This window comes from Podarcis liolepis (genome assembly GCF_965112155.1).
Source record: "Podarcis liolepis genome assembly, chromosome: 16".
Classification (NCBI taxonomy): domain Eukaryota; kingdom Metazoa; phylum Chordata; class Lepidosauria; order Squamata; family Lacertidae; genus Podarcis; species Podarcis liolepis.
Window position 1 is genome coordinate 7,135,507 of NC_139567.1, and position 27,309 is coordinate 7,162,815.

A 27,309-nucleotide genomic window follows, 5' to 3' on the forward strand; every position below is an offset into this window, starting at 1 on the left:
TGGGTGACAGGTAAGCACCTGATAGCCATCCATTCTCCACCTGTGCATCATCTTGATTTAGAGATGATAGACATCTTCAAACATCTAAAGGGCTGTCACATAGCCGAGGGAGCAAGCTTGTTTTCTCCTGCTCTGGAGGGCAGGACCTGAACCATTGGCTTCAAGTTACAAGACAGAAGATTCCGACTAAACAGCAGGGAGAACTTTCTTGGAGGCTATGAAGCAGAAGTTGGATGAACATCTGCCATGGATGCTTTGGTTGAGATTCCCCTGCATTGCCGGTGGTTGGACTAGATGACCCTCAAAATCCCTTCGAGCTCCACTAGTCTGAGATTAGAATGCCATTACGTATTAGAAAAACTGTAGAGAGAAAGAAGAGAGAGGAGCCAGCAGAGGGGGCTGGTGAACCGAAAGCTTGCTTAGACCTGAATCCACCAAGCGAAGTGAGTACAGTACACATTTGGAACATAGGAGGGATAAAGCCTGAACGTTTTCTCTCTCTTGCTTGCACACACTTTCTCTTGCACAGACCCTGTGTGCTAGGAATCCTTAGCTTGTCTTCTTATCCTCACTTGGCTCTGCTTGTTCAGGTCAGTAGAAAGAAAGAAAAAACTGCATGGTTTCCTATTTGCAACATATGCATGCCAAATTGATCCCAGGCAATAAGAGCATCCCCTCTTTATTTTCATTTTCTCTCCTCGTTTCAAGTTTGGGAGTCATTTAATAATATTTTTTTAAAGGAACTTGCTTAAAATGATGTCAAAGCTTTGTGGTGAGGTGTTGCAGGGTTATAGTGTCCATTTTCTTTTTAGAAACCTTGTTGGTAAAAAGTCTTCCAAAAGTTCAGAAAGTAAAGAATGCAGTTCAGAAGTAGTGTTTCTGGCAAGTAGAAGCACTAGCTTCTGTAGGGGAGGAGGGGCTGAAAATGAGAGTTTGCTTCCTTCCATTCATAGTACTCTGCTTTTGTCTTTTGGTGTTCCTTCTTAAGGTGGTGTGTGTGTATGTTTGGACAGAGGTTCAAAGTATGTGTTTTGTCCTCAATGGACCATGGAAAACAAAGGTTCTGGGTCTTAATGCTGCAATTATATGCACGCACCCTTACTAAGGACAAGCGTTGTCCCATTGAAACCGAAAGGACTTACTTCTGAGTAAAGAAGTCTGAGACGGCACTGTAAGCACACTAAACTCAACAAAGCTTGCTTCCGATAACCTTGTTCAGGATCAAGCTGGGAAAATATTTAATGTTCTTTCGGAAATGTTTTCTGAAGAACCTCCTGTAGCTCACAGTGCTTCCGTTCTGAAAAGATTTCCATGACATTTATTAGGGGAGAAAGCAACAACATTCAGTACCAACTCAGCATGAGGTGGAAGGAAGATGTATTTTTTTGAGCTGCCTTCCGTAGGATTCTGTGCCCAGAGCAAAATTCTCTTTTCCATTTTATAAAATGAAGCCAAAATTAAGGATATGCTACAATATCATATGTGGCTGCTCTCTATAACTGTATGCATATTGAATAATGTAAAGCATGCCCACCTAGTTACTGTTTCGGTTAAAGTTGTTGCTGGCATCCATCTGTCTCAAGAGACAATGGAGTGTGCCACCAGGGGTGAAGTCAAACCTTTGGAGAATCACAGCGCCTGCTGTGGCTGCAGAGGCAGGGAACCCGAAACTGCTGCCCCCATGTTGTTTTTGCTGCATTAGCAGCACCAAAGTGACCTCTCTGGGGTACAAGGCTGGGGAGTGTGTATGGAGGTCTTGGGTTGCCCAGACTAGAAGACCCCTCCTCTCAGCCTTGCTGATGTGGTCCAAAGGAAAGGAAAGCAATAGGTTTGGCACCAGCTTGGCTGCAGGAGCTGCTGGAAGGAGGCATACAAGATGCCATCCAATCATCTTTAGGGACTCTGAATTTGTGTGGGGTTTTCTGCATAGCATTTTCTTCACCCAAAGATGTGCTGCAAGGCAGCAGTGGTGGAGCTATTCCCATGAATGAGTATAGCCACAAGGCGGTAGAGGTTTAGGATCAGAATTTTCCTTCTCCTAGATGAGCTACCTTCCCAGGCTGATGGGCCCCATCTGCCCTTCACTTCCCTCTACAGCAGGGGTAGGCAACCTAAGGCCCAGGGGCTGGATGCGGCCCAATCACCTTCTCAATCTGGCCCACAGATGGTCGGGGAATCGGTGTGTTTTTACATGAGTAGAATGTGTCCTTTTATTTAAAATGCATCTCTGGGTTATTTGTGGGGCATAGGAATTCATTCGTATCTCCCCCAAAATATAGTCTGGCCCCCCACAAGGTCTGTGGGACAGTGGACTGGCCCATGGCTGAAAAAGGTTGCTGACCCCGGCTCTAAAGCATGTGTAGTAACCGCCTTCTTGACCGTTGGACTTAATCTCAGTCACGTTTGCTCAGTCCGCCAGAGCCTTTCTTCAACTACAGTGGTACCTCAGGTTAAGTACTTAATTCGTTCCGGAGGTCCGTACTTAACCTGAAACTGTTCTTAACCTGAAGCACCACTTTAGCTAACGGGGCCTCCCGCTGCTGCTGCACCGCCGCTGCACAATTTCTGTTCTCATCCTGAAGCAAAGTTCTTAACCTAAAGCACTATTTCTGGGTTAGCGGAGTCTGTAACATGAAGCGTATGTAACCTGAGGTACCACTGTACAGGAGAAGTCCTTCACTCGCTGAGGGTTTGAGACCCATTGGCTACCCTCACCTGGTTTAGCCGGCCAGTTGAATCTGTTCCTGGAGCTTGGCCATTGTCACATGCTGGCAGCTTCTAGGAGCCACAGGTGAGAGCTGAGTGCAGGGTGGTGGTCACAGGTGGTCAAACTACTACCCCAGGAGGAACACGACATTCCCCACCCTTCCCTTAACATGCCATACAGCTCTAGTTAAAGTACTGTAGTGATAAAACAGCTAAAGGTTTTGTAAACGTGCCTGTAAAAGGCAGATACTTTCCTGCTGGACACTAAGAGTTTTAAGTTCTACTCAAAGCAGTCTCACTGAAATGAATGAATCTGTTGGGATCTCCTGGTTCACGCTTCCCCCAGATTGCATGCCTGGGGCAACAGCCCCCATGGCATCCCCCCCCCACCTGGTGCATGATGTTGTGCATATGATGTCACGCAACGCTGGGCCCCTTCAATGTGGGGGCAAGTCAGTGCCCCTGCTACAATTTTTGGGGTGGTTTAACAGTTGATTCCTCTTCCCAGCGAACTCCATAGTCTAACTGTGCACTATATGAAGAATTGCTTTCTTTGGTCTGTCCTGGATCTTCCAACATTCAGCTTCATTAAATGTCTGTGAGTCCTAGAGTTGTGAGAGATGCAGAAAGGCTTTTCTCTATCTGTTTTATTTTATTCACAGGTGGAGTAGTAAAGTGCAGCGTGGTAAAAGGGAAAGCACTCTGTTTACTACCCCTTACTTTCTGTCTGATTCATTGATCTGTGCTCCTTTCCCCAAAGTATTTGTGTATTTTACATGCATTCATTGCTATGCAATGCAGGGACCACTGTGCCTCCCATTCAATAGATAGGAGTTTGTTTAACCGTTTAAATGTTGGACAAATACACCCAGTGTAAAAGATAAAGGGACCCCTGACCATTAGGTCCAGTCCTGGACGACTCTGGGGTTGCGGCGCTCATCTCGCTTTATTGGCTGAGCAAGCCAGCATACACCTTCCGGGTCTTGTGGCCAGGATGACTAAGCCACTTCTGGCGAACCAGAGCAACACACGGAAACGCCATTTACCTTCCTGCCGGAACAGTACCTATTTATCTACTTGCACTTTGACGTGCTTTTGAACTGCTAGGTTGGCAGGAGCAGGGACCGAGCAACAGGAGCTCACCCCATCACGGGGATTCGAACCGCCAACCTTCTGGTCGACAAGTCCTAGGCTCTGTGGTTTAACCCACAGCACCACCCATGTCCCAGATGGATGGGGTTTATGGGCCAAGGGAGCCGGCATGCTTTCGAACACCCAATGTAGGTGGTCCTAATTGGCAGCTACCAAGCAGTCTTCAAAGGCAGTCTCACATAGGACTCATTGTAGTAGTCTAATTTGGAGGATGCCAGAGCATGGATAGCTCTCATGAAAGGGGCTCCCTGTTGCTGGGCTCTCTTGTGAACAAGCTGAATCTATGAGCACTGCCAAACTGTGAACACTACTCAGGGGCAGACAAACTGGGGAAGGGCCGTGGCTCAGTAGCAGAACACATCAGTAGCATGCCAGGCTCTGGCATCACTTGTCTGAAACCCTGAAGACTTGTGGGCAATGGGCAGGGCTGGCTCAAAATGTTTTGCTGCCTGAGGCAAAGACCACAATGGCGCCCTTCCCAAAGGCACATACAGATTGACAGTTGTATTTTACCCCAGTACTGGTGAAAGGAAAATACCTTTCATTGTGCTGGAGGGCAGCAGGCTAGCACAGTAGGTACAGGGGAGGCCACATGGCACTGTCCCTCAGCACCTGCTGTCCGAGGCAGCTGCCTCACTTTGCCTCATTATAGGGCTGGCCCTGGCAATTTGTGCAGATACTACTGAACTAGATGGGCAAATGGTCTCACTTTTGTGTAGGCAGCTTTTTATGTTCATATGCCCACCAGCAGTATCTCTGTCTTAGATTGAGCTTCACTTTATTGCCTCGCATCTAGTCCCTTTATCTACTTACAGGCTCCTATCAAATTTTATCCTTAACGCTGGAAAACAGATCTGAAAGACAGCAACTCATAGAAAAGGCACCCCGTGTGCTTCATAGCTGAGCCTTTGGGTAATGTTCAACTAACCTGTGCCATCTGCGCAAGGATTCCTGCTTGCGCAGTGGGCTTCACCTCTCTCCTCCCATCACGTACACCTTATACCCTCCCCAACTCTGCTCCAAGTGGTTGGGGGAACCCTTAGAACAGATTTAGTGGGGTGCTGGGAAAGATGGGGTGCTGGAAAATAAAAAAAGTTACACTGTAATAAAAGTTAATGGGTATTTTCGCTGCTGTTTTGCCTTAAGAGCTCTCAGAGAGCTGCCTCCACTTTAGGGATGGGAGAGAATTTAATTCCATTTGCATTTAAAGGAGAGCATACCTGATTAGCGCTTTCCAAACAATAGCTGCGGTGCCTTTCTCCAAGCAAGTAATGTGTGCATATACTAGGGTAACGTGCGCATATAAATGCATACAGTATATCCATGAAAATAACACGCAAAATGCATTCTACTAGGGGGAAATTGCTTTGCAAAAATGTGCATACTGGGATAAATTTGCAGTACAATGCTGTCGAATTGTCACCAGACTTTCTTTTAAAATCACAAACTGATGTCGAAATGTAGAGAACTGAACTTATGGTTTGAAAAATGGTAAACTGAAATGGACAGATTTACAACCCCTACATCACAGTGGGATGTTTCCTACCAAACTGCAATTGCTTTGTGGCAAAATTCTGAAGCTCTCCATCTAACATCTCTCTGGGCTCGTCATGCCTTTTAGCATATTTTCCAGTTTGCTTGTCTTTAGGGGAAAGCTGTTTACCCGATTCCTTGTCATTCTAAACCTCCTTTTCCCCGCTTCCTTCCCTATCTTATCTCTCAGACACCAGTGGAACCAGTCATTCCCCTGAAAAGTAGTAGCAATGCTGCAATTTTGGAACACAAGAGCCAAATAATGAAGTAGCAACGGAGGCAACCCAGAAGAAAATGGAAAGGCATCAAAGTGGGGGAGGATATATTATAGCTTAATGGGTGTAAGTGAGTCAAACTTGAAAGCATTTCATCCTGCCCTGCAAGCTGTGATTGCTGCAGAAGTAAGCTCTTCAAAGGGTAGCCTGTGAATACAGATTTGCATGAGAAATAGAAGATGTCTTCTGGCACCAGGCAAGCTAAACCCAGTATTCCTTTTGTGCAATAGATACATCAGCCTTTCATCCCTGAACAAAATAAAGGAGTCAGTCATTCAGGGCCCTGTGCACACAGGGTGGCCCCAAAGCCAACTTCAGAAGACTTGCTTCACTGCAGTTCCATCCTCCTTGTGTTTTTAAGTGCAGTCCCTGGTTGCTACCAACTGATGGAATCCGCTGGTCGCTGGGACCATGGCCCGTCCAACGGCAGCACCTATGAGGTTGAGCTCAGAAACGGCTCCAATTCCACTTCTCAGTTTACCGGCGTGCAGATGATCCAGTCTTTCAAGCCTCTGATCATCCCCTGCTACACTTTGGTTGTGCTGGTGGGCATTTTTGGGAACTATCTCCTCCTCCACGTTATCTGTAAGACTAAGAAGATGCACAATGTCACCAACTTCTTCATTGGAAACCTGGCCTTTTCTGACATGCTGATGTGTGCAACCTGTGTCCCTTTTACTCTAGCATATGCCTTCAACCCCCAGGGATGGGTCTTTGGGAAGTTCTTGTGCTATTTTGTGTTTCTGATGCAGCCCATGACGGTATATGTGTCCGTCTTCACCCTCACGGCTATCGCAGTGGACAGGTAACTGCTTCCTGAATGATTGATCAAGATTTGGAACCCTTATCCCCATTCCCATCCTTGCTCCCAGACCACTGCATCTTTTCATAGCTCCAGATTGCTCCAGGTCAGGGGTCGGCAAACTTCTTCAGCAGGGGGTCGGTCCACTGTCCCTCAGACCTTGTGGGGGGCTGGGCTATATTTTAAAAAATAAATAAATGAACAAATTCCTATGCCCCACAAATAACCCAGAGATGCATTTTAAATACAGTGGTACCTCAGGTTAAGTACTTAATTCGTTCCGGAGGTCTGTACTTAACCTGAAACTGTTCTTAAGCTGAAGCACCACTTTAGCTAATGGGGCCTCCTGCTGCTGCTGCGCCACCAGAGCACAATTTCTGTTCTCATCCTGAAGCAAAGTTCTTAACCTGAAGCACTATTTCTGGGTTAGCGGAGTCTGTAACCTGAAGCGTATGTAACCTGAGGTACCACTGTAAAAGCACACATTCTACTCATGTAAAAACACGCTGATTCCCGGACCGTCCACAGACCGGATTTAGAAGGCAATTGGGCTGGATCCGGTCCCCAGGCCTTAGTTTGCCTACCCATGCAATAGTATTTTTCAGAAGGACTCGCATTCAGCCACTGCTTTGACAGAAGGCTGTTCGTCATCAATCACAAATGTTTTCCATCAACGTTCTGCACTTTTGTTGCAGCCCAGTGGGTTGCATCTTAAACTCATCTTTTCATTAAAGAGATGTAATTACCTTCGGGAGGAAATCCAGCTGAGCCTTTTCTCAACACGTTGGGGAAATGAGCTCTACACAAAGTGGCAGAGGCTCCCCAAGGTTTCAGGTGGGAGCTTTTCCTAGCCCTACTTGCAAATGTGAGAGATTGAATTTGGGACCAGGGCCATACCATCCCATTCTGCCACCTGAGGCGAAACAGGAAGGTGCCGTCCCCCTGCTGCCCGCCTGCCAAAGCCTCACTTACCAGGGTCACATGGCAGTGACTTTCGGTGAGATCTCCCTGTGTAACTCTCACGAAATCTCACATGAGCTCTGTGAGATCTCGCTGGAAGCCACCACTGCTGCTGCTTCTCCTCACTTCTGCAGCGGTGCCAAGAGCAGCCACACGGTTCCATTGCCTGAAGCAGCTGTCTCAATCCACCTCATAGGTGGGCTGGCCCTGCCTGGGACCTTCTGCAACCGTGGGAAGCCTGCACTGTAACCCCTGAGCTGCAGCTCCTCACAGAAACTGGCCCTTATATCAAGATGATTGCAAACGAGCTCATCTCTTTCCTAGGTTTTGTGCTCCGCAGATGCCCTACTGATTTAACTTGACCAACCCAAGGGACGTTACAGGGCAGCAGACATTAAGTGGGTACTTTCTCCTGCTGTCTTTCCAATTTGGGACCAAACCACAAAGACATCGCTGGCTGCTTGCCGTTCCCACTTTGTGAACCATCTTCCCTCAGTACCTCACAGTTGCCCTTTCCCACTGCAGGACCATCAAGCTCTCATCATGTTTCTAACTTGTGACGAGCCAAGTAGGCGAACAAGCTAATTTCGTCCCCACTCTTCTCCCCAGGTGGGTCTAGTTGAGCCAACAGGGTAAGACCAGAGAATGGTGCCTATTTGAGCTGCCACTGAATTTTCTCAGCAATCAAAGAAGGAAGTCTTTGCCTGCTAGGGCTTTGGGGTATTTTTGCACTGCTGGGTATAATTTCCAACCTCTGGTTAATGTTATGATAGTTTATTTGCTGCAGAGAAACAAATTGTTCAGGTGGCTGAATGTAGCTTTTCTCTTTGAAAAGCAGGACAGTGATGTAAAAGCTAACGGGGGGGGGGGGGCAAGGATATCTTTCTGATAGGATGTTTCCATGGCAACATAAATCTAGTAGGCAATGGTAATATAGGAAGCTGCCTTTTATGGACCACTGGTCCACCCGGCTCAGTGCTGTCTACACTGACTGGCAGTGACTCTTTGTGGCCTCGTCCAAACAGTACACTTAAAGCATTGTTGTTGTTGTTGTCTAGTCGTTTAGTCGTGTCCGACTCTTCGTGACCCCATGGACCAGAGCACGCCAGGCACTCCTGTCTTCCACTGCCTCCCGCAGTTTGGTCAAACTCATGCTGGTAACTTCGAGAACACTGTCCAACCATCTCATCCTCTGTCGTCCCCTTCTCCTTGTGCCCTCCATCTCTCTGTCCTCTGTTGGTCCTCTTTCCCAGCATCAGGGTCTTTTCCAGGGAGTCTTCTCTTCTCATGAGGTGGCCAAAGTATTGGAGCCTCAGCTTCACGATCTGTCCTTCCAGTGAGCACTCAGGGCTGATTTCCTTCAGAATGGATCAGTTTGATCTTCTTGCAGTCCATGGGACTCTCAAGAGTCTCCTCCAGCACCAGAATTCAAAAGCATCACTTCTTCAGCGATCAGCCTTCTTTATGGTTCAGCTCTCACTTCCATACATCACTACTGGGAAAACCATAGCTTTTACTATACGGACCTTTGTTGGCACGGTGATGTCTCTGCTTTTTAAGATGCTGTCTAGGTGATGCCCCTTTAAGAGCCATGGCTCCCCCTAAGAATTCTGGGGACTGTAGTTTGCTAAAGCTGCCGAGAGTTCTTGGGAGATCCCTGTTCCCCACAAAGAACTACAGTTCCCATGGTTCCCCAAGAAAAGGGATTGACAGTTCAAACACTCTGAGAATTGTAGGTTACAACAGCCCGAGATTATTTTAAAACACGATTAAAGAGCCTGTGTGAATAAAAGTCTCTTCGCCTGGCACTGAAAAGACCAGGCACCATAGGCAAGCATCTTTGGAGAAGCTATTCTATAGCCAGGGTGCCACTACGGAACACATACATGCAGGTGTGTGTGTTTTGGGAAGCTGGGTGCACTTGCTCTGGGCCTTAGAGGGCTAAGCCGGCCCTCCAGCACTGAGCTGTAGCCCCATTCTCAGCATGGTGCATGCAAAGTCTGCGCCAGGGGACAGCTAAGCCAAATAGGCCTGGAGCGCATGGAGATTGCGCCCTCAATTGCACCAAGGAATGCTCTGCAACACATAAGTGTTCTTAGGCAGATGGGTGCATGTATGAAAAGGTTCCCTGAGGTCAAGAAGCCTGGGCTCCACCTGACACAGGCAGATACAGGGACGCTTTTCTTCTTCCCTCTCACTGAGCTCGTTGAAGTTCCAAAGGGCTTCAAGGCACTTTTTGACTTTATCTCTCGAAGCCCAAGCTTTAGCACACTTCAGAGAGGGCGGGGGGAAACACATTTGGAAAAGTCAGATCTAAATGAGTGTTCTGGGTGGTTGGTGAGTTTCTGGAGAGGCTGGTAGGAACCCTTCTGTGCAACACCAGTCTTCCCGCTGAATGGAAATAAAAGTCTGTGTTACTTCATTCCCCTACAATACCTACTTTCCCACGTGACCTAATTCAGCAACGTGGCTTCTGATGGAATAAATTGCTGTTCCCGAGGAGTAGCGCTTTTCTGGGGTGGAAGGCTGTAATTTCCATCACCAGCTTTGCCTTGTGACAGTCCTTTCTTGTTTAATTAACTTGCATAGAAATGGAATATTATTGAAATCAAAGCAAGGGGAACAGTATGTTTGACTAAATACATGGGCCTTCTGCTGCTTTTGTGTGCAGCCCTGGACTTTTCTGCTGCTGATCATTAGCCATTTGCTAGTACTCTTAGTGTTTCTGGTGGTTCTTGCTGAACTGCAATATTGCCAGTGTTGCTCTAAGACAGAAACCATTTATGGCCCGTGCCAGGGATGGGTGGGGGTGGGGAACTCAACCAGGATCTGAGTATAGCAAGAGCTGTCAAAGACGTCCAAGATGGTGCAAGTGCTGTTTGGAGAAGGCAGCCAGCAGCTATAGTTCTGCACCTGCATCCCTGAAAATAGGCCCCATTGAACTCAGTAGGATGGTTTCCCAAGTAGACATGTAAGGGGTTTTGCGGCTCACAGTGAGCATGCTGCACGAACCAGGGAATGTACCCGAGATTGCTGTTGCATTTGTCTCTGACTCTTCCTCCAAGTTGCTCAAGACATAAGACATAGAATTACAGAGATGGTAGGGACCTTGGGGATCATTCATTGTGGCTACTGGTCTTATGAATTGTGTCGGCAGCATAGATTATGGTAGGATAGCAAGCTTTTGAGAATTCTTCGTCAGGAAGGGAGACCATGCTGCCCTACCTTTTTACAAAAATACATTTTTATTATTGTTATTATTATTATTAGTTTATTTTATATGCCACTTAATTATTATCAACATTATTTATTCAGTTTATTAGTGGCTTGACATATAAGGAGTCTCCAAGAAACTTACAAAATTTTAAGAGCAGAAAGCATACCTTAAAACCAGGAAAAAAAGAACGCTACAATAAAAGCCATACAATAATCTATAAAACAGACCCAATAAATCAGTAATATATGCCAAAACAGGCTTCTAAGCAGTTTACAAAATATAAAAACCAGTTACATAAATGTTAAATTGTAAGCATCAATCCCATTGAGATTTAAAAACATGCATATATATATATAATACAAAATTAAAACAATCCCATTACAGTGGTACCTCGGGTTACAGACGCTTCAGGTTACAGACTCTGCTAACCCAGAAATAGTACCTGGGGTTAAGAACTTTGCTTCAGGATGAGAACAGAAATCGTGCAGCAGCAGCGTGAGGCCCCATTAGCTGAAGTGGTGCCTCAGGTTAAGAACAGTTTCAGGTTAAGAATGGACCTCCAGAATGAATTAAGTTCTTAACCCGAGGTACCACTGTAAAAGAATTAAAACAGGAGACTTTGCAAGGGAAGCCAGGCTGCTCTCCTGTAGACAGGCTCCCTCTGGTTTGAGGTTGCAGCTGTTGGCCACTGATCTTAAGTATCCTTAACCATAAGGAGCTATCCTCTCTCTCATTGGAGCTGGGGGGGCATAGCTCATTGGCGGTGAATCTGCTTTGCAGATCCCTGGTTAAGTCCCCAGAGGGTCCAGGTAGGAGTGGGAAAGACCCATGCCCCAAACCCTGGATAGTCACTGCAGTCAGAATAGACAGTACAGAACTAGATGGACCAATGAACTGACTCAGGATAAGGCAGTTTCATTCATATACAATCATACCTCGGGTTACGGACCGCTGAAACCCGGAAGTACTGGAATGGGTTACTTCTGGGTTTCGGTGGTTGTGCATGCGCAGAAGCGCTAAATCGCTATACTCCAACTCCCATCCTCCCTGTCCTTTGGCTGTGGTTGATGGGAGTCCAATGATATCCGGAGGGCTTTCGTAAGAGAAAGCAGCAGGAGGGATGTCACTGTCTTTCCTCTCGTCTCTTCCCTAGGTACTACACCACCGTGCACCTCCTTAAGAAGCGCATTTCCTTTACTACCTGCGTGTACATCATCGGTGGGATCTGGCTGCTCTCCGGTGCCTTGGTGGCCCCCGCTATTGCCCACACCTACCATGTGGAGTTCCAGAAGGAAGGCTTTGCCATCTGCGAGGAGTTCTGGATGGAAGAGGGGAAAGAGCGCCTGGTCTATGCCTACAGCACCTTGATCATCACCTACATCCTCCCCCTCTCGGCCGTCTCCCTCTCATACATCTGCATCACCATTAAGCTGAAGAACCGCGTTGTGCCTGGCCACCCGACGCAGAACCAGGCGGAGTTCGACCGCCTGCGGAAGAGGAAGATCTTCTGCCTGCTTGTGCTGGTGGTGGCCGCCTTTGCCATCTGCTGGCTCCCCATCCACGTCTTCAACGTCCTCCGTGACATTGACATCAACCTCATCAACAAGGACTACTTCCTTCTGATCCAGCTGCTCTGCCACTGGTTTGCCATGAGCTCCTCCTGCTGCAACCCCTTCCTCTATGCCTGGCTGCACGATCGCTTCCGAAGCGGATTGAAAGAGGTGTTCACCTTCAAGCAGAAGATCATGCCCACCAATAACTGTGTAGCAGTCAGTGTAATGCTCTGACATGCTGGACTTGGAGCAGGATCCATGGCAGTTAGTTGGTGGGGGGGATTAGTTGTTCTTAGCTCATAAGATTTGCACTCCCTAGCCCACCAAAGCTCAGTCTTACGAACTGGAAGTGCGAAGCCTCTTGAGCAAAAAGTCCACCGCCTCTGTAGGAGAAAGGTTCTCCTAGAGAAGACCCTAAAAGCACCCAATTATTTTTCCATCTCTCCCTCTTTCATACACATGTGTGCATGCACACACACACACACACACACACACACAAACATACACACAGACAGAATCTGCAATGAGATGTTGCAATATGGAGTGGTTCTGTTCAGGCTGCCAGCCAGCCGGGCATACCATTTTCCAGAATATTCCATTTCATCCCTGCTTCTTCATTTTTGAGCATGTTCAGTCCTCATTGGACTGTTGTGAGGGAGGGGAGACCTTTTTTGGGGGAGGGGATAATTCTTTAGGTGCTGTTTTGAGTCCATTATTAGTATATACAATGATCTATTAGTATATACACACATGATGGTGATGGCAGATGAGACTCTGCAATGTGAAGTGCTCCCGTTTAGAGTCAGCCAGGCCCTCTTCCATCCAATTCCCTCTCCCCCATTTCCTTACCCTTCCCAAACAGTCACACGGCATTCTGTGGCAACTGAGAATACTGAATTCTCCTCAGGCTATTGGACTAGGTGACCCTGGGGTCTCTTCCAACCCAAAAATCTGTGATTCTATTTTCTATAGGCCCTTGAACCCTTATATTTCCAAATAAATAAAAATTCCTTCCGGTAGCACCTTAGAGACCAACTAAGTTTGTTATTGATATGAGCTTTCATGTGCATGCACACTTTTTCAGATACCAATGCACACGAAAGCTCATACCAATAACAAACTTAGTTGGTCTCTAAGATGCTATTGGAAGGAATTTTCAAAAAATTTTGTTTCAACTACAGCAGACCAACACGGCTACCTACCTGTAACCTTATATTTCCAGTTCATTGCATGCTGTGCCATTTGCACAAAAATGCTTTGGCTCATGTTTTAAGTAGAGTTTCTCTTGACAATTCCCAATATACTACCTGCTATAATCACACGGCTAATCTTAGGGCTTTACAAAATAATCCCATTTTCCTTTAGGCTTCAACAGCCGTGTGCCGCCTTTAATATTTCCAGCTCTTTCCCACATCCTGCAGATGCAACATAACTTGATTTTCATCCTCTCTGGGAATGTGTGATTGCTCTTACTACATTCTAATCAGATTACAGCCAACATAAACACCTCACTTCTGAAGCAGTCCAGCCGTAATGACGTACATTCCACTGCTTTTGACTCATCCCTCCCTTTCCACGGAACACAATTTACAAAAGTGTTGATATCTTTGCTAGAGCAGGTACTGGATGTCAGAAGGACAAAGGCATGAAAGGATGGCTCTCTTTCAGCCCTCCCACAGGGCAACCGTTAAAACATGCTGGATGAATTCTGATTGCTTCAGGGGCATTCACAGAAAAGATAATTGTAGATGTTGCTGCTTAGATCCTTGTAAACGTAAGTAGAGCCCTGCTGGGTCAGAGCAAAGAGCCATCTAGTGCAGTTTCCTGTTCCCAAAGTGGCCAAACCACATGCCCATGAGCAAGACATAAGAATATCCTGCTCATGTTCCCCAGCCACTGGTTTTCAGAGGCATGCTGTGTCAGATGCTGGAGATGGTAAACAAGAGGGGGGTAGGTATTGAGAGCCTTATCTTTCATAAATTAGTCTAAGCGTTTCTTGTTGTTAAATTAGGGTAGAAACATGGAACTGCAGGAGAACCCATGGATTGGAAGACAAGAAGGGGCCTTACACCAAGCCAGACCACGGCTCCATCCAGCTCAGTACTGTTTACACCAGGAACAGGGAAGCTGTGACCCTCCAGATATGCTCCTTAATCAATGGGCATCCTGGCTGGAGCTGATGGGAGTCAGACTCCAATGACATCTGGAGGGTCACTACTAATTGGTAGCGGCTCTCCAGGGTTTCAGACAGGAAGTCTCTCCCAGCCCCTATCTGGAGATGCTGAGGACTGAACCATGTGCTCTACTATTGGGCTATCATAGGCACCAACTCTATGGGGCTAAGGACAGCTCCCCAGTATGCGGGGATAGGGCTGAGCCCCCCCCCAATCTTGAGGGGCTGGGCCCTGCCAGGTCTCCCCGCAGCAGCAGAGGGCCTTGTTGGGCCTCACAGGCTTATCCTGACGTGTGGGATGTCACACATCTGTGTCACACACATGATGTCATGTGTATGCCCAGAGTGGTGGAGGAGCTGCCTGTGGGATTGGGTGGGTTCCTAGCCACTCTGAGCCAGAGGCGTGATTTTTGTACCCCCCTGGGCCTGTGGTTCTTGGCAGGGGCCAAACCCCAAGGTATACTCCTGGTAACTAGAATCAAGTCAAGCTTTGTTTTCTGTGCTTCTAGAAGGTAGATTTATTAAATGAGGGAGTACATTAGTACACACCAATCATTTAATGCATTCCCCAAAGAATCTTGGGAAGGGTAGTTTGTTAAGAGTTCTGGGAACTGAAGTTCTGGAAGGAGTAAGCTGCCATTCCTAGGATTCTTGGGGAGGAATGTGCTTTAAATGTATGGTGTGTACACAGTGAAAGCTTTGACCTCTATGAGGTTAGCCCACCCAAATCTAAGATCTACGGTAATCCAGGCGGTATTTAGCTCTCTCTGCAAAGATGCTAAATAGGCTCTGAGCAGAAAGGGGGTTAATAAAAAGATAACTGTGTTTATTTATTTTATATATTTATTGGTCACCTTCCCAGGTAATGGCCATTGGAAGTGACTTACAGCATATTTATTACCCTCAATAAAACAACTAAAAAGCTATCAATTCCCTCCCAAAGCAGCTACCAAATCTCTGCTAGCCAACTCATTCTTTCTGTGTCTCATTTGTGATTCACAGTTCTTTGCATATTCAACACATAAAGAATACACAGAGAAGAGGTTCTTATATATTAACCAAAGGTATATTTTAAGCTAGTTGAAAAGAACTGCCAGTGGGTCTGGATTTTGTCACTTCATACTGCTGCATGTGTCTCCACTGTATGTAGCTAAGGTCTCCCACTCCAGGCAGCCTTCAGGCAGGGTCAGTGCATTATAAAGGAGCCACATGGAGGCTAATTGCTTTGCGGTCTCTGATGATAATGAGATGGATGCCCTGAGCATGAAGCAGAAGGCATAAACATAGAGGATCTGCTAATTGCTTTGTTTTTGCAGTGTTTTTTTTCTTTTAAGCACCCTTGCGCAAGCAAGCTACGTTCTCCTCTTGAGTATCCTGCTCCAAGCGTCACAGGAACGGAGGCTTATATTTGCACATTTCAGAGATGAAAATGGAGAGGCTCTTGTACACCTGTGTTCACAGCTTGAGGGCGCCTCTCTATTACATGTTGCTGAAGACTCTCTCTATTCTGCAAGAACCTGCCCTGTACTGGCTTCAGAAGAATCGTGGGTTAGTGGAGTGAACCGTACCTTAAGAATGTTTAATAGAACTTAATTTTTAACTGTTATCTGAATTTGGGTTGTTTGGCCAGAAAGTGAATGGCTCAGTCAGTACAGCATCCTAAATCTCAGGGTTGTGGGTTTGAGCCCCACATTGGACAAAAGATTCCTCTGTTGCAGGGGGTTGAACTGGATGACCCTCGTGGTCCCTTCCAACTCTACAATTCTAGGACGCATAGTCCTATTTGTACACCAGCCCCCAGCCTGCTAAAGAATATTGCTAGGCTGACGAGTTATGAACACCTCCCAGCCACTCCCAGAGGAAATGCATCAAAAAACAAGGACGCAAATGGCATGAAATTTGCATGTGCTAATTTGTATCTATTGATGCTAATGCATATCTAATGATTTAGATCTATCTATGGTTCACAAATGATGACTGTAATTTAGAGAGAAATATAATGCACCTCATCATAGAGGGGAAGACTGACCAGGTGCCTGCTCACTGTGGATGGGCAGCTTTGAGGCCCCCATTCTCCCTTCTTGTGGTTTATCTCAAAACTGAGCTTATGATGGGCATTTCACTGCATATATACAGTGACCAACTTTTACTGAATCAGACAATTTGTCCACCTACCCCATTATTGCAGACTCCAGAGGTAGTCAATGGGGTGTTCTCCAGGTTTTGCCTCCTCAGCCCCAGCTAACAAGGCCAATGGTCAGGGATGATGAGAGTTGTAGTTGCACAAAATCTGGAAGGCACCACACTCCAAGATCTTAGGGACAGCGAGGTCCTTCCCAGTACCATTTCCCGGGTTCTTCTTAAGTGGAAATGCCAGGAACCGAAGAACCCAGGGCTACCTGAACACAAATCATGTACTCTATCACTGAGCTATAAACTGTAACTTGGACTGGTTCTCAATAAACCACTGGTTTCCTGGGTTAAAAGTCCAGTTGAGATGGGCGTTAGGGAGGAATGTTCTATTTTGACTGCTACATCGCTTCCACAATGGAACGCATCAAGGAGTATCATTACGTAGCTTTTCAGAGATGAAACGGACAGAACGACTGAAGAAAAAACAAAGACTCCGTTTTGCAGCACTTAAAATCTGGAGAAAACCTTGCAAATATAACCAAGCCTTATAAAAGTTTCTGGCAAGTAAGGGAATTTGTCTGTGTTCATAGGATAGGAAATGGGTGCAAGGAGAATAATGTGGATTTAAATGGCCTACGAGAAAAGCATGGTCCGTAGCAGAAAGGATGAGATGGTGGGGGGAACGTTCTGAGAAAGAAGCTCACCATTTCCTCTGAGTCATGAAATGATCTTGCCCAGTTCCCTTAACAATAGCATTTGATTACAAAAGATTAGCGTCCCTCAAAGCTTATTACCAGGCCTAGGAATTTTGGATGGTGGCTTTGAACGGTGCATCTGGACATTGCAACCTAAGGCAAGGAACCTGATTGCAAAAGGAGGTGATTGCTCAGTGGATTACAGTAGGATCAGGGTGGGGGCACTTTGGGAATAGTTTCATTTGCGGGCCAGTATCTCTGGTCTTCTCCTCCAGATGTTGAATTTTGTGTGCTATTTCCACGATTCCCTTTCAACAGTGCAATATGTTGTTGGTGGTGTGTCAAAGGTTAGGTCTCCTGCAATGATTTTCAAACAGATATTGAAGTGAGATTAGGGATTGATGAGCCGGCTGACCTCAGAGCCCCTTTTAGCCCCATGATTCTTGGCTGTTTATGACTGTTGACAGTCTGCCAAACTGGATGAACTGGTAGAACTGCCAGAAATTATCCTAGTGGCTCTGGTTGGGTAGTCAGGTTTTTTTTCTTGCAATGGAGAATGCTGGCTGGCTGGTCTTTTCTGGAAGAAGACAGCATTTTAGGAAGCCTATGACTTTGTTGAACTGTATCGATTGTTTTGATAAATTTGGTGTTGTTGTTTGCTTTATATGCTATTGCATTTGATATTACAGTGTTTGCAGTGTTTTGTTTTTTAATGCTATTGTGAGCAGCTCTGAGTGCATCATTTGTTGATAAAACAGTGGCATACAAATACATCATACAGATACATTTCCCCAACCTGCTCCTACTGTGGAATTAATTAATTTGGTCTGTGTAAGGCAGGGGTAAGAAGGAATTTGGCCCCAAGGTTTGGTGACCAGATACCATGTTGCAGCTGGGGGGGGGGGGGCTGGGCTCATTTAGACCCACACTCTCCATCTGTTTTCTCTTGTGGATCAAGGTATGCTGGTGATGGCAAACACCACAGCATTTCCAGCAACTGTCGTTAAAATATATGCCACAATATGCGCCTTTAGTTTTAAAACGTATAATTTTTAACTTAGTCTGACAATTTCATCTGCTTTATTGTCTTACATATGTATGTACTTTGCACACAAATTGCAATGGCTTGTTGCTGATGCAAATAAATATCTATCAGTGATCTCCCTCATCCTTTCCTCCACTGTTGGATCTGGCTAATAGTGCATGGTGTCCATTGTGGAAGGCAGGAAAGCCAACATTATGCAGAGGTAAAGACAACCAAGACTTATCACTTGCAAAGTGCTTTTCTCTCCTTGGAATTTTGCAAGAATGAATTTGGTGGCAGGGCTGGCATGGGCACTGCGTGGACCACACTGAAGGCCTCCAGGGAGGGCCATGTGAAGATCACCAGTAAGCTGCACATGTGGTAAGTGTGAACAAAGAAAGCAGGTGGGATGGTTGTAACTGGGGTAGATTGGGGCACAAAGGGCAAATCTACTTTCTCTAAAAAATCATGATAGGTCTGGTGGTTTCCCTAGAAATCTCTTGGGGAACAGTGAACTCATAAGGCATCTGTTGCAATGTTTAGTGCTGTGATGCTCCACCTATGCTCCCCCTGTATATATGTGCAAATAAACCTTATTATCATATAATACCAAGACGTCTCACATGCTCTCATTTCCAAAGGAAACTTAGGTTCTCACCACCTGGAGAAAAGCAACATGAACAACAATATGTTACTGATGGGTCCCAAGCAAAAGACTAGCCCACCCAGCCCTTATATTCATTGAAAGGTAATGGTAAAGAGACCCCTGACAATTAAGGCCAGTCATGAACGACTCGGTTGCTGTGCTCATCTCACTTTACAGGCCGAGAGAGATGGTGTTTGTCTGCTCTGCAGACAGTTTTTCCAGGTCATGTAGCCAGCATGATTAAGCTGCTTTTGGTGCAACCGAACACCGAAACCAGAGCAGCGCACAGAAATGCTGATTACCTTCCCACCGGAGCAGTACCTACTTATCTACTTGCACTTTTTGGGGTGCTTTCAAACTGCTAGGTTGGCAGGAGCTGGGACCGAGCAACGGAAGCTCGCCCCACTGCGGGGATTTGAACCGCCGACCTCCTGATCGGCAAGCCCAAGAGGCTCAGTGGTTTAGACCACAGCACCACCTGCATCCCCTTCATTACTATTCCTCAGTTCAGAGCTTTCCAAACTTTTCAGGTTGGTGAAACACTTTTTAGACATGCATCATTTAGTGACACAGTAATTCAGTTTTACTAGCAAACCGGAGGTTATACTAACCCCTTTGCAGCCCCGGGAGGAGTGCAGGGAGTGTTCACGTGACATACCTACACACTGCAGACGACACACTACTAATGTGTCCCGACACAGTTTGGAAAGCTCTGCTTTAGGGACTTGCTCTGCCCTACTATGGAGAACAATTTTCCATTATTTTAATGATGATGATTTATATTTATTAATCACTTTACTCAAAGTGGTTTACATTACAGATTTGTTCAATCCATTGTCTGAATAAGGGAAGGCTGAATCAAACTTTGATGGTGCACAAAGAAAAATGCACTCTCAGTGCAGAAGTCAGTTCTGAGCACGATAGCCCCCAAAAGCTGTAAAAATAGATGAGAAGAATTTTTTGTCCCTTTTTTGTTAATGTGTGTGACATAGCAGAAATGTGCAGAACTGTGATTAGGTTTAACTGGAGTATTTCAGACAAATACTATTATAGAGATACTGGGCAAAATGTGTGATATGGCTGCTGCAAATGATGAGTGCATTTTAGGGTGCAATAGCTCTGCTTTCTCCTGAATTGGCCAGATCTCATCTGGAGTACTGCATTCAGCTCTGGGCAAATCTTGAACAAATCTGCTCAAGGATATGGACAAATTGTAATATGGAAGTCTCTACTGCATACTGGCACATCCAAATGCATGATCCATGCCCTCCATTTTCTTTGAGTATGGATTGAACATGCAGTGCATACACCCATTAGCGTGTGTATGTGCTGCTTCCTATAGTGGCAGGACCTCTGATTCATGGAAACTGGAAGCCATGACCTGGAGATCTCCAACCCACTGCCCAACTTTACATTGTACCCTCTGCATCAGGACTTTAGACATTTGCATTCTTGAAACAAGTTCCCAAAACAGGTCAACAGTCAGAAATCAGGCAATCCATTCAAGTCTGTGAAAGATTTCCTTTGTTGACACTCAGCCGTGCCATTTAGCACATGCTTAGGTAACAGGACACATCACACCAAAGGTATCTCCAATGACCTATATCTACCTAAGGGGAACACAAGAACCTAAGAATCCTGCTGCATTGGACCAAAGGTCCATCCCACCCAACATTCTGCTTCTCTCAGTGGCCAAGCAGGAAATCAAGGCAATAGTTTTCCCCAGTGTGGTGTAGTGGTTAAGAGCGGTGGACTCGTAATCTGGTGAACCGGGTTCACTTCCTTGCTCCTCCACATGCAGCTGCTGGGTGACCTTGGGCTAGTCAACACTTCTCTAAAGTCTCTCAGCCTCACTCACTTCATAGAGTGTTTGTTGTGGGGGAGGAAGGGAAAGGAGTTAGCCACTTTGAGACTCCTTAGGGTAGTGATAAAGCGGGATATCAAATCCAAACTCTTCTTCTTTCTTCATCTTCTTCTTCTTATGGCAAATAGTTATCAGAAGTATACTGCCTCTGATGCTGGGGGTGTCCTTAATCTGTACTTCTTACACCTGCTGAACACCTTTAATAGCTTTTGTTAAGTGAGGTGGATGCTGTTGCCCTTGGGTCCTGCTAGTGGGCTTGCGCTGGGCATCTGACTGGCCTCTGTGAGAAAAGGATGCTAGACTACATGGGCCTTTGGTCTGATCCATCAGGGCTCCTCTTATGCTAACGTACAGTGACTTCCCGGGTTTAGGAGAGCCCTGTTGAATCAGACCAAAGACCTATATATATTCCTGCATTGTGTTCTCCTCATGACCAGCTAGGTGCCAATAAGGAGCTCCCAAGCAGGATCTGAGTGCAACAGCAGAAGCCACCAGCAAGCTAACAGGATTACTTCTTCCTCCCTCCCCTTTATATTTTTTTTTAATTAGCTTTGCACCATCACCACACCTGCTGAGCATCAGACGCCTGACTTGTACACCCTGACAGGCTTTCTTCATGGTTCAGATGACTCTTTCTCGAAAGGCCACAGGCCCTCAAGGGAAGGCAAAATGACAAGGGACGCTTATTGATGTGGGCTGGGATTCTGAGTGATGCACAAGAGAAAATATGTTTAAGGGCATTGCCTCAGGTGTTCAGCTAAACATGATGATCAAGATAAAATAAATGAAAGGTGAATGGAAATTGCCAAGTGGACACCATGAAGCGAGAATTTATTCATAAATTTATTATATTTACAGGCCACCTTTCCTGCAAGGAGTCCCAAGTGGGGTGCATGGTTCTCACCCTCCCCATACTATCCTCACAAGAACCCTGTGTGGTGGAAGGAGAAAGAACTTGCCCATGTGAAGACCACCTGGTGGAAGCCCTTACACTTATGGTTCTCAATTGTAAATTATATGCTGATCTCCGTCAGCAATTTCTAGATCAACTCTGTATCCCTAAATGGAAACCAGAGTTGGAGGTCATATATTTTCTATTACTGGGGAATGATCAGGAGCTCACCAAGTTAGTGGCTAAATATCTCTATTTGTTTTTTTTGTCGTCAAAATACACTGCAGACGTCTGATCTCCCTGGAAACCAAGAGATGTGACGACAGACTCCTCTGCCTCCTTTCTTTTAGCAAATGTTTTGTGCCACTGGGGAAGTGGCAATTCTGTATTGATTTGTTTTGGATGTTTGTATGTGATGCCAATAAAAGGTTTGATGATGAAGAACCCTGTGAGGTAGGTTAGGTAGACGTTGACTGGCCCCAAGGTCTCCAACCCATGAGAATTGTGGCTGAGAAGGGATTTGAACCATTTGCACCCCAGGTCCTAGACCCAGCACTCTAATCACTAGACAAATACTGACTCAAACCATTGGTGCATCTTGCCTTTGTTGGAGCCAAGTTAGCTACTCCATGGTGTGACGATACCTCACCTTGATGCTTTGCTGCCCAGTCCCCTGCAAGACCAGAACAGGACTGTGAGGAATTTATGCGGTGGCAAATTTCAGCGATTCGGTTCTCCTCCAAATGCTGCTGCCCAACTCTATTGCAATGTAGACCTATATAGTATGCTAAAGGGTACATAAAAATGCATATACTAGTGAAATAGCAAAGAGGAAGCAGTCAGCTTAGGCAAGAGGACTGGAAGGAGCAGAGGCTAAGCTCAGAACTTCCTTCAACAGATTTCAGCTCAGTCCTACCACCTTGGCTGCCATTCTAGTTCCATCATCAAACTGCTCTTACTGTCAATAAGTTTCTCCCTAGGCGACACAAAGCAGCTTCCTATGTTTGTCACCACTATTCCCCAGTGCTCAAGGCTCTGATCTGTTCTGTATTTATTTACCTATCGCCTAACCTGCACCAGCTTCCGAATCTGGGTGTGTTAGTAAAGTAAATAAACCCTAGCTGTTTGCTTTTCTTTTTTTAAGGCATGAAGAATGCTCAGAAGAATGTTTACTCCCACAGTAGATTTCTCTGTACTGATTCAACAATAGCTGAAGCAATTCAAAGGCATTCCATAACCTCTTGCCAGTCAAGTGGGTAGTTACTGAGGAGAAGGTATTCACGGAAGGAAGAGGAGGAGGAGGAGTTTGGATTTGATATCCCGCTTTATCACTATCCTAAGGAGTCTCAAAGCAGCTAACATTCTCCTTTCCCTTCCTCCCCCACAACAAACACTCTGTGAGGTGAGTGAGGCTGAGAGACTTCAGAGAAGTATGACTGGCCCAAGGTCACCCAGCAGCTGCATGTGGAGGAGCGGAAACGCGAACCCGTTTCACCAGATTACGAGTCCACTGCTCTGAACCACTACACCACACTGGCTCCCTGGCTTCCTCTCACAAGGAAAGCTTGTGCAAGTACACACACACACACACACACACACACAGTATATCAATCCGTCATGCTAATCTTTTGCAGTAAGCATAATGGAGTCACCACTCTGAAAACTAGCGAGTTTATTATGGTATAGGTTTTCGTGGACTAGAAAGTTTGTGCCAGGTTAAGCCAATATGGTGCCCTTCAGATGTTGTTGAACTCCCAACTTCCACCATCCTTGACCACTGGCCATCCTGGCAGGGGCTGACGGGAGTTGGTATCCATCAACATCTGGAGGACACCATTGGTTATCCTTGGCTTTTGCAGTGATGCATCTGTTTGTCCTTCAAGTGCCACAAGACTCTTTGCATTATGATGATGGTGATGTGATGATGGTGATGATTAAAAAGGCATTTCCAGATTTTCCAGTTTTAAAATAATGATTAAGAAGATTTTGGAATACAGCAGAATGATAGGTTAACAGACTATGCTTGAGAGAGGACAGGCACCTAGTCATGTACTCTTTTTTTATGCCAACCACAGGCAACACCATTTAGCTTGTTTTATATATGATTGGGACAGGCAGGTGAATAAAAAGGTATGGTTGCCCCCTCATAATCCAGTTTGCCCTCTGGGTTTTCTCATAAGGCAAACCCATTTGGAGGTGGGGGTGGAGGAGGCACTGCAGGTGACTATTAGCAGGTTGAAGAATAACCTGTTCCTTTCCCCCACCTCTTGGTTCTCTCATAGAGTAGTTCCTTGTCGGGGGCATGGAATCTGTGGGCCTCCATATTTTGTTGGGTATAAACTCCCATTACACCTGCCACAGTGTCCTGCGGAGGCATGGCTTCCGCAACCCTGCCCTATGTCACTTAAAAATGTTTTCTCTCAGGCTGAGCTATGATACCGACATTTCCTCGAAGCGGGGGAGAGTTGGTGGGAGCAAGAAGAGTTAAGCGCTCCCTCTGGCAATTCTTCCCTTCAAGTTCAAATACGATGAGAGTTGGCAGGTGCGGTAGGGGTTAAGCACATGCAATTAAGCAAGTACAAATTACATCTAAGATGTATTTCAAATGAGCCTGGGCAGGTAGAGGAGTGGTTCCAGTACTCTGGTTGATCCTTGCCTGCAAATACAAATTACAGCAGAGAGGCATTTTGCAGAGGAAAATTGGCAGGCATGGGAGGGCTAAAGCGCTCCTCCCTCCTGCTGATTCTCCCTTACAGGTGCCACGTGTGGGAACACAGGTTTGTAGCACAGTATATGGGCTTCCTAAGATGATATGCAGTTGCATCGTGAGAGTCATTGTCCAGGAAGTGAATACACCAGCTTAAGTCCAGCAACCTGTCCGTAATACAGTGTACCTCATTGGCTCCCGGCTCTCCCTGTTCAGCTCAAGTCTAATAATTTGTATGCAAGGAGCACAGGGCACAGAAGGCTTTCACTGGGCACCTGCCAGGAGGGATGCGAAACAGGTGAGATCACTGTTCGCTAACCCATGTGCAAATGAGTAACTATCCTCATTCTTGAGTCAAGGAGCACCACACCCTTCAGAAGCGTATCAGAGCCATGAGCCAACAAACACCGAAACTCTGCGGCACACTTTCCACCTGCCTGCTCTTTCCCTGGTTTCTCTAGAACGAACAGGACCGTCTGGTGCTAAATTATCAGCAACACAATGGGGGTTGGGGGGGGGGAGAGAAGCTATTGATGCTCATTGTCCTTTACAACATATCCCGCCCATGTTCACTGTTTTCCTTTGGACAAAACTTGGAAATTTGACAACACATACACCGCCCACGGGAGAGTAGAGATTGTTGTTGGCAACTGATCTTGGGACAAGGCTGGAAGTTAAGCAGCACGTGCTCCAATAAACAAGTGCTCCTCTACATCCTTCCCAACACTGATCAAAGAAAAAGTCTTTTAGCTCAATTGTTATTTTAAGCAAACCAACCCCCAAAATACTTGTGACACCTATGGCTGGGATGAGTGGGTGAGTGATTTGGTGGATGAGTGATGTGGAGCAGTTTGCATTTTGATGTGAACCGACCTAATTCACACTTCCTGAAACAGGATGTAAACTAGCACCCAGGTGTCCTTAGAAAGTTGCTCTTTACTGAATTTTGTCACGCACTTCTTTGTTTACAGAATTTCTGCCCCACCCTTTAGAAAGGAAAAAAAAAGGCTCTCTGGAGGTCTTTAAGCAGAGGCTTGACAACCATATGTCAAGAGTGCTCTGATGGTGTTTCCTGCTTGGCAGGGGGTTGGACTCGATGGCCCTTGTGGTCTATTCCAACTCTATGATTCTATGATTCTAAGACGGACCCTACCCTCGGGCTGACAAGACATGACACACAAGGAAAATGAAATGAGAGGAAGGAGAGGAAAGCAAGCTCAAGCTCTTAAAGACGCAGTCCTTCAACCAAAAATATGTACTGTATATTAGGGGGAAGTGTGCATGAGAATCCATTTGTTAATGAAAATGACAATAAAATGTAAAGTGCTCTTCTAAGGCCATCATTACTTCCTGTGGAAATGCATTCCACAGTTTAACTATGCACAGTACTTTCTTTGGTCTGTCCTGAAACTCCCAGCATTCAGCTTCTTTGGATGTCAACAAGTGCTATGGGAGAGGGAGAAAAAAACTTTCTCTATCCACTTTCTCCATAACATGCATCTGTTATACAGTATCTTCTCTTAACATGCTTTTTTCTCTAAACTGAAAAAGCTCCAAAGGTTGAAGCCTTTTCCTCATAAGCGAACTCCTGCATCCTCTTGATAAAAGCATACAGGATAAGGCTTTCACTGTCTATCAGCCACAATGGGCTATGCTTTGCCTACACTGTTGGGAGGCAGTATGCCTTTGAATAGCAGTTGTTGGGAATCACAGAAAGGGAGAACACTGTTGCACTTGTGGGCTTCTCATAGGTACCTGGCTGGCCACTGTGAGAACAAGATGATGGAACAGATAGACCTTTTGCCTGATCGAGTAGGCCTGTTCTAAAATTCTTTCTGGAGGCTGCATGACATTAAAGCCACATGAAATCAGGATTGATAGACTCAGGATTGCATGCAGTTCACAGATGCCTTGCTTTAATGTTAAGGTAAAGGTAAAGGGACCCCTGACCATTAGGTCCAGTCGTGGCCGACTCTGGGGTTGCGGCGCTCATCTCGCTTTATTGGCTGAGGGAGCCGGCGTACAGCTTCCGGGTCATGTGGCCAGCATGACTAAGTCGCTTCTGGCGAACCAGAGCAACGCACGGAAACACCATTTACCTTCCCGCCAGAGCAGTACCTATTTATCTACTTGCACTTTGGCGTGCTTTCGAACTGCTAGGTTGGCAGGAGCAGGGACTGAGCAACAGGAGCTCACCCCGTTGCGGGGATTCGAACCGCCAACTTTCTGATCAGCAAGTCCTAGGCTCTGTGGTTTAACCCACAGCGTCACCCGCGTCCCTGCTTTAATGTTACTTTGTGAATAAATCACATTCAGGGAGCACCATCTTCCAAAACCCTACATCTCCATCCTAGCAATCCAGAGAAGGAAATTCCACTCAGCTGAAGAATGTGCTGCGTTCAGCTTTGTGCTATGCTGTATCTGTCTTGCAACATAAGCAAGCAACAGAACAGTCCCATCTATAAATAACTAAGTATTCAACTGAAAAAGCTTCTAAGGCATGAAATATTGAGATAAGGTTTTCACATGTAATACATTTTTATATAGAAGTCGGGCAGAGTGATATTATAACAGGTCCAATGTTAGTTTCAACAAGTATGGTTTAATTAATCAATATAGAATGTGATTCTGCACACATAGCCCCCGCCCCCCGAAATCCTACTAAATCCCTTGGATGGCAAAAATGCCTGCATTTCTACTACATAAGAAAAGGTGAGAACTTCTGGTTCCCAAACTGGATTCCATCATGTCAGCCAAATAAACATAGCTGCCAGGTAAGCTTTAGTCTAAGGTTTAAATTTAGTACCTGCTCAGTTGTGGAGCAGCCAAACAATATGCCAGCAGGACCTGTTTATTTATTTTTAAAAGATTGTTGTGATGCGAAATAGAGTCTAATTTGTTTTTCGGGGGAAAAACAGAAGTTCAATACATTCAGAATTGTCTACAACTGGAAGCTACTCCCTTTGAGGTGGAACAA

General features: G+C 45.9%; 1 protein-coding gene across 1 annotated transcript; it reads left to right on the forward strand.

Moving 5' to 3' along the window:
* Window positions 1-449: 449 nt before the first annotated feature.
* Window positions 450-18,832, forward strand: LOC310695763 (prolactin-releasing peptide receptor-like). The gene is made up of 3 exons (XM_083480714.1): window positions 450-590; window positions 5,582-6,471; window positions 11,799-18,832. Exons 2-3 carry the CDS (start codon window positions 6,053-6,055, stop codon window positions 12,430-12,432), a joined length of 1,053 nt encoding a protein of 350 aa, XP_083336840.1. The 5' UTR covers window positions 450-590; window positions 5,582-6,052; the 3' UTR covers window positions 12,433-18,832.
* The last annotated feature ends 8,477 nt before the right edge of the window (window positions 18,833-27,309 follow it).

Bases quoted from the DNA above. Each gene is read 5' to 3' on its own strand.
- LOC310695763 (XM_083480714.1), top strand. From the start codon at position 6,053: ATGGAATCCGCTGGTCGCTGGGACCATGGCCCGTCCAACGGCAGCACC. The intron at 6,472-11,798 runs GTAACTGCTTCC...TCTCTTCCCTAG, and splicing joins ACGGCTATCGCAGTGGACAG to GTACTACACCACCGTGCACC.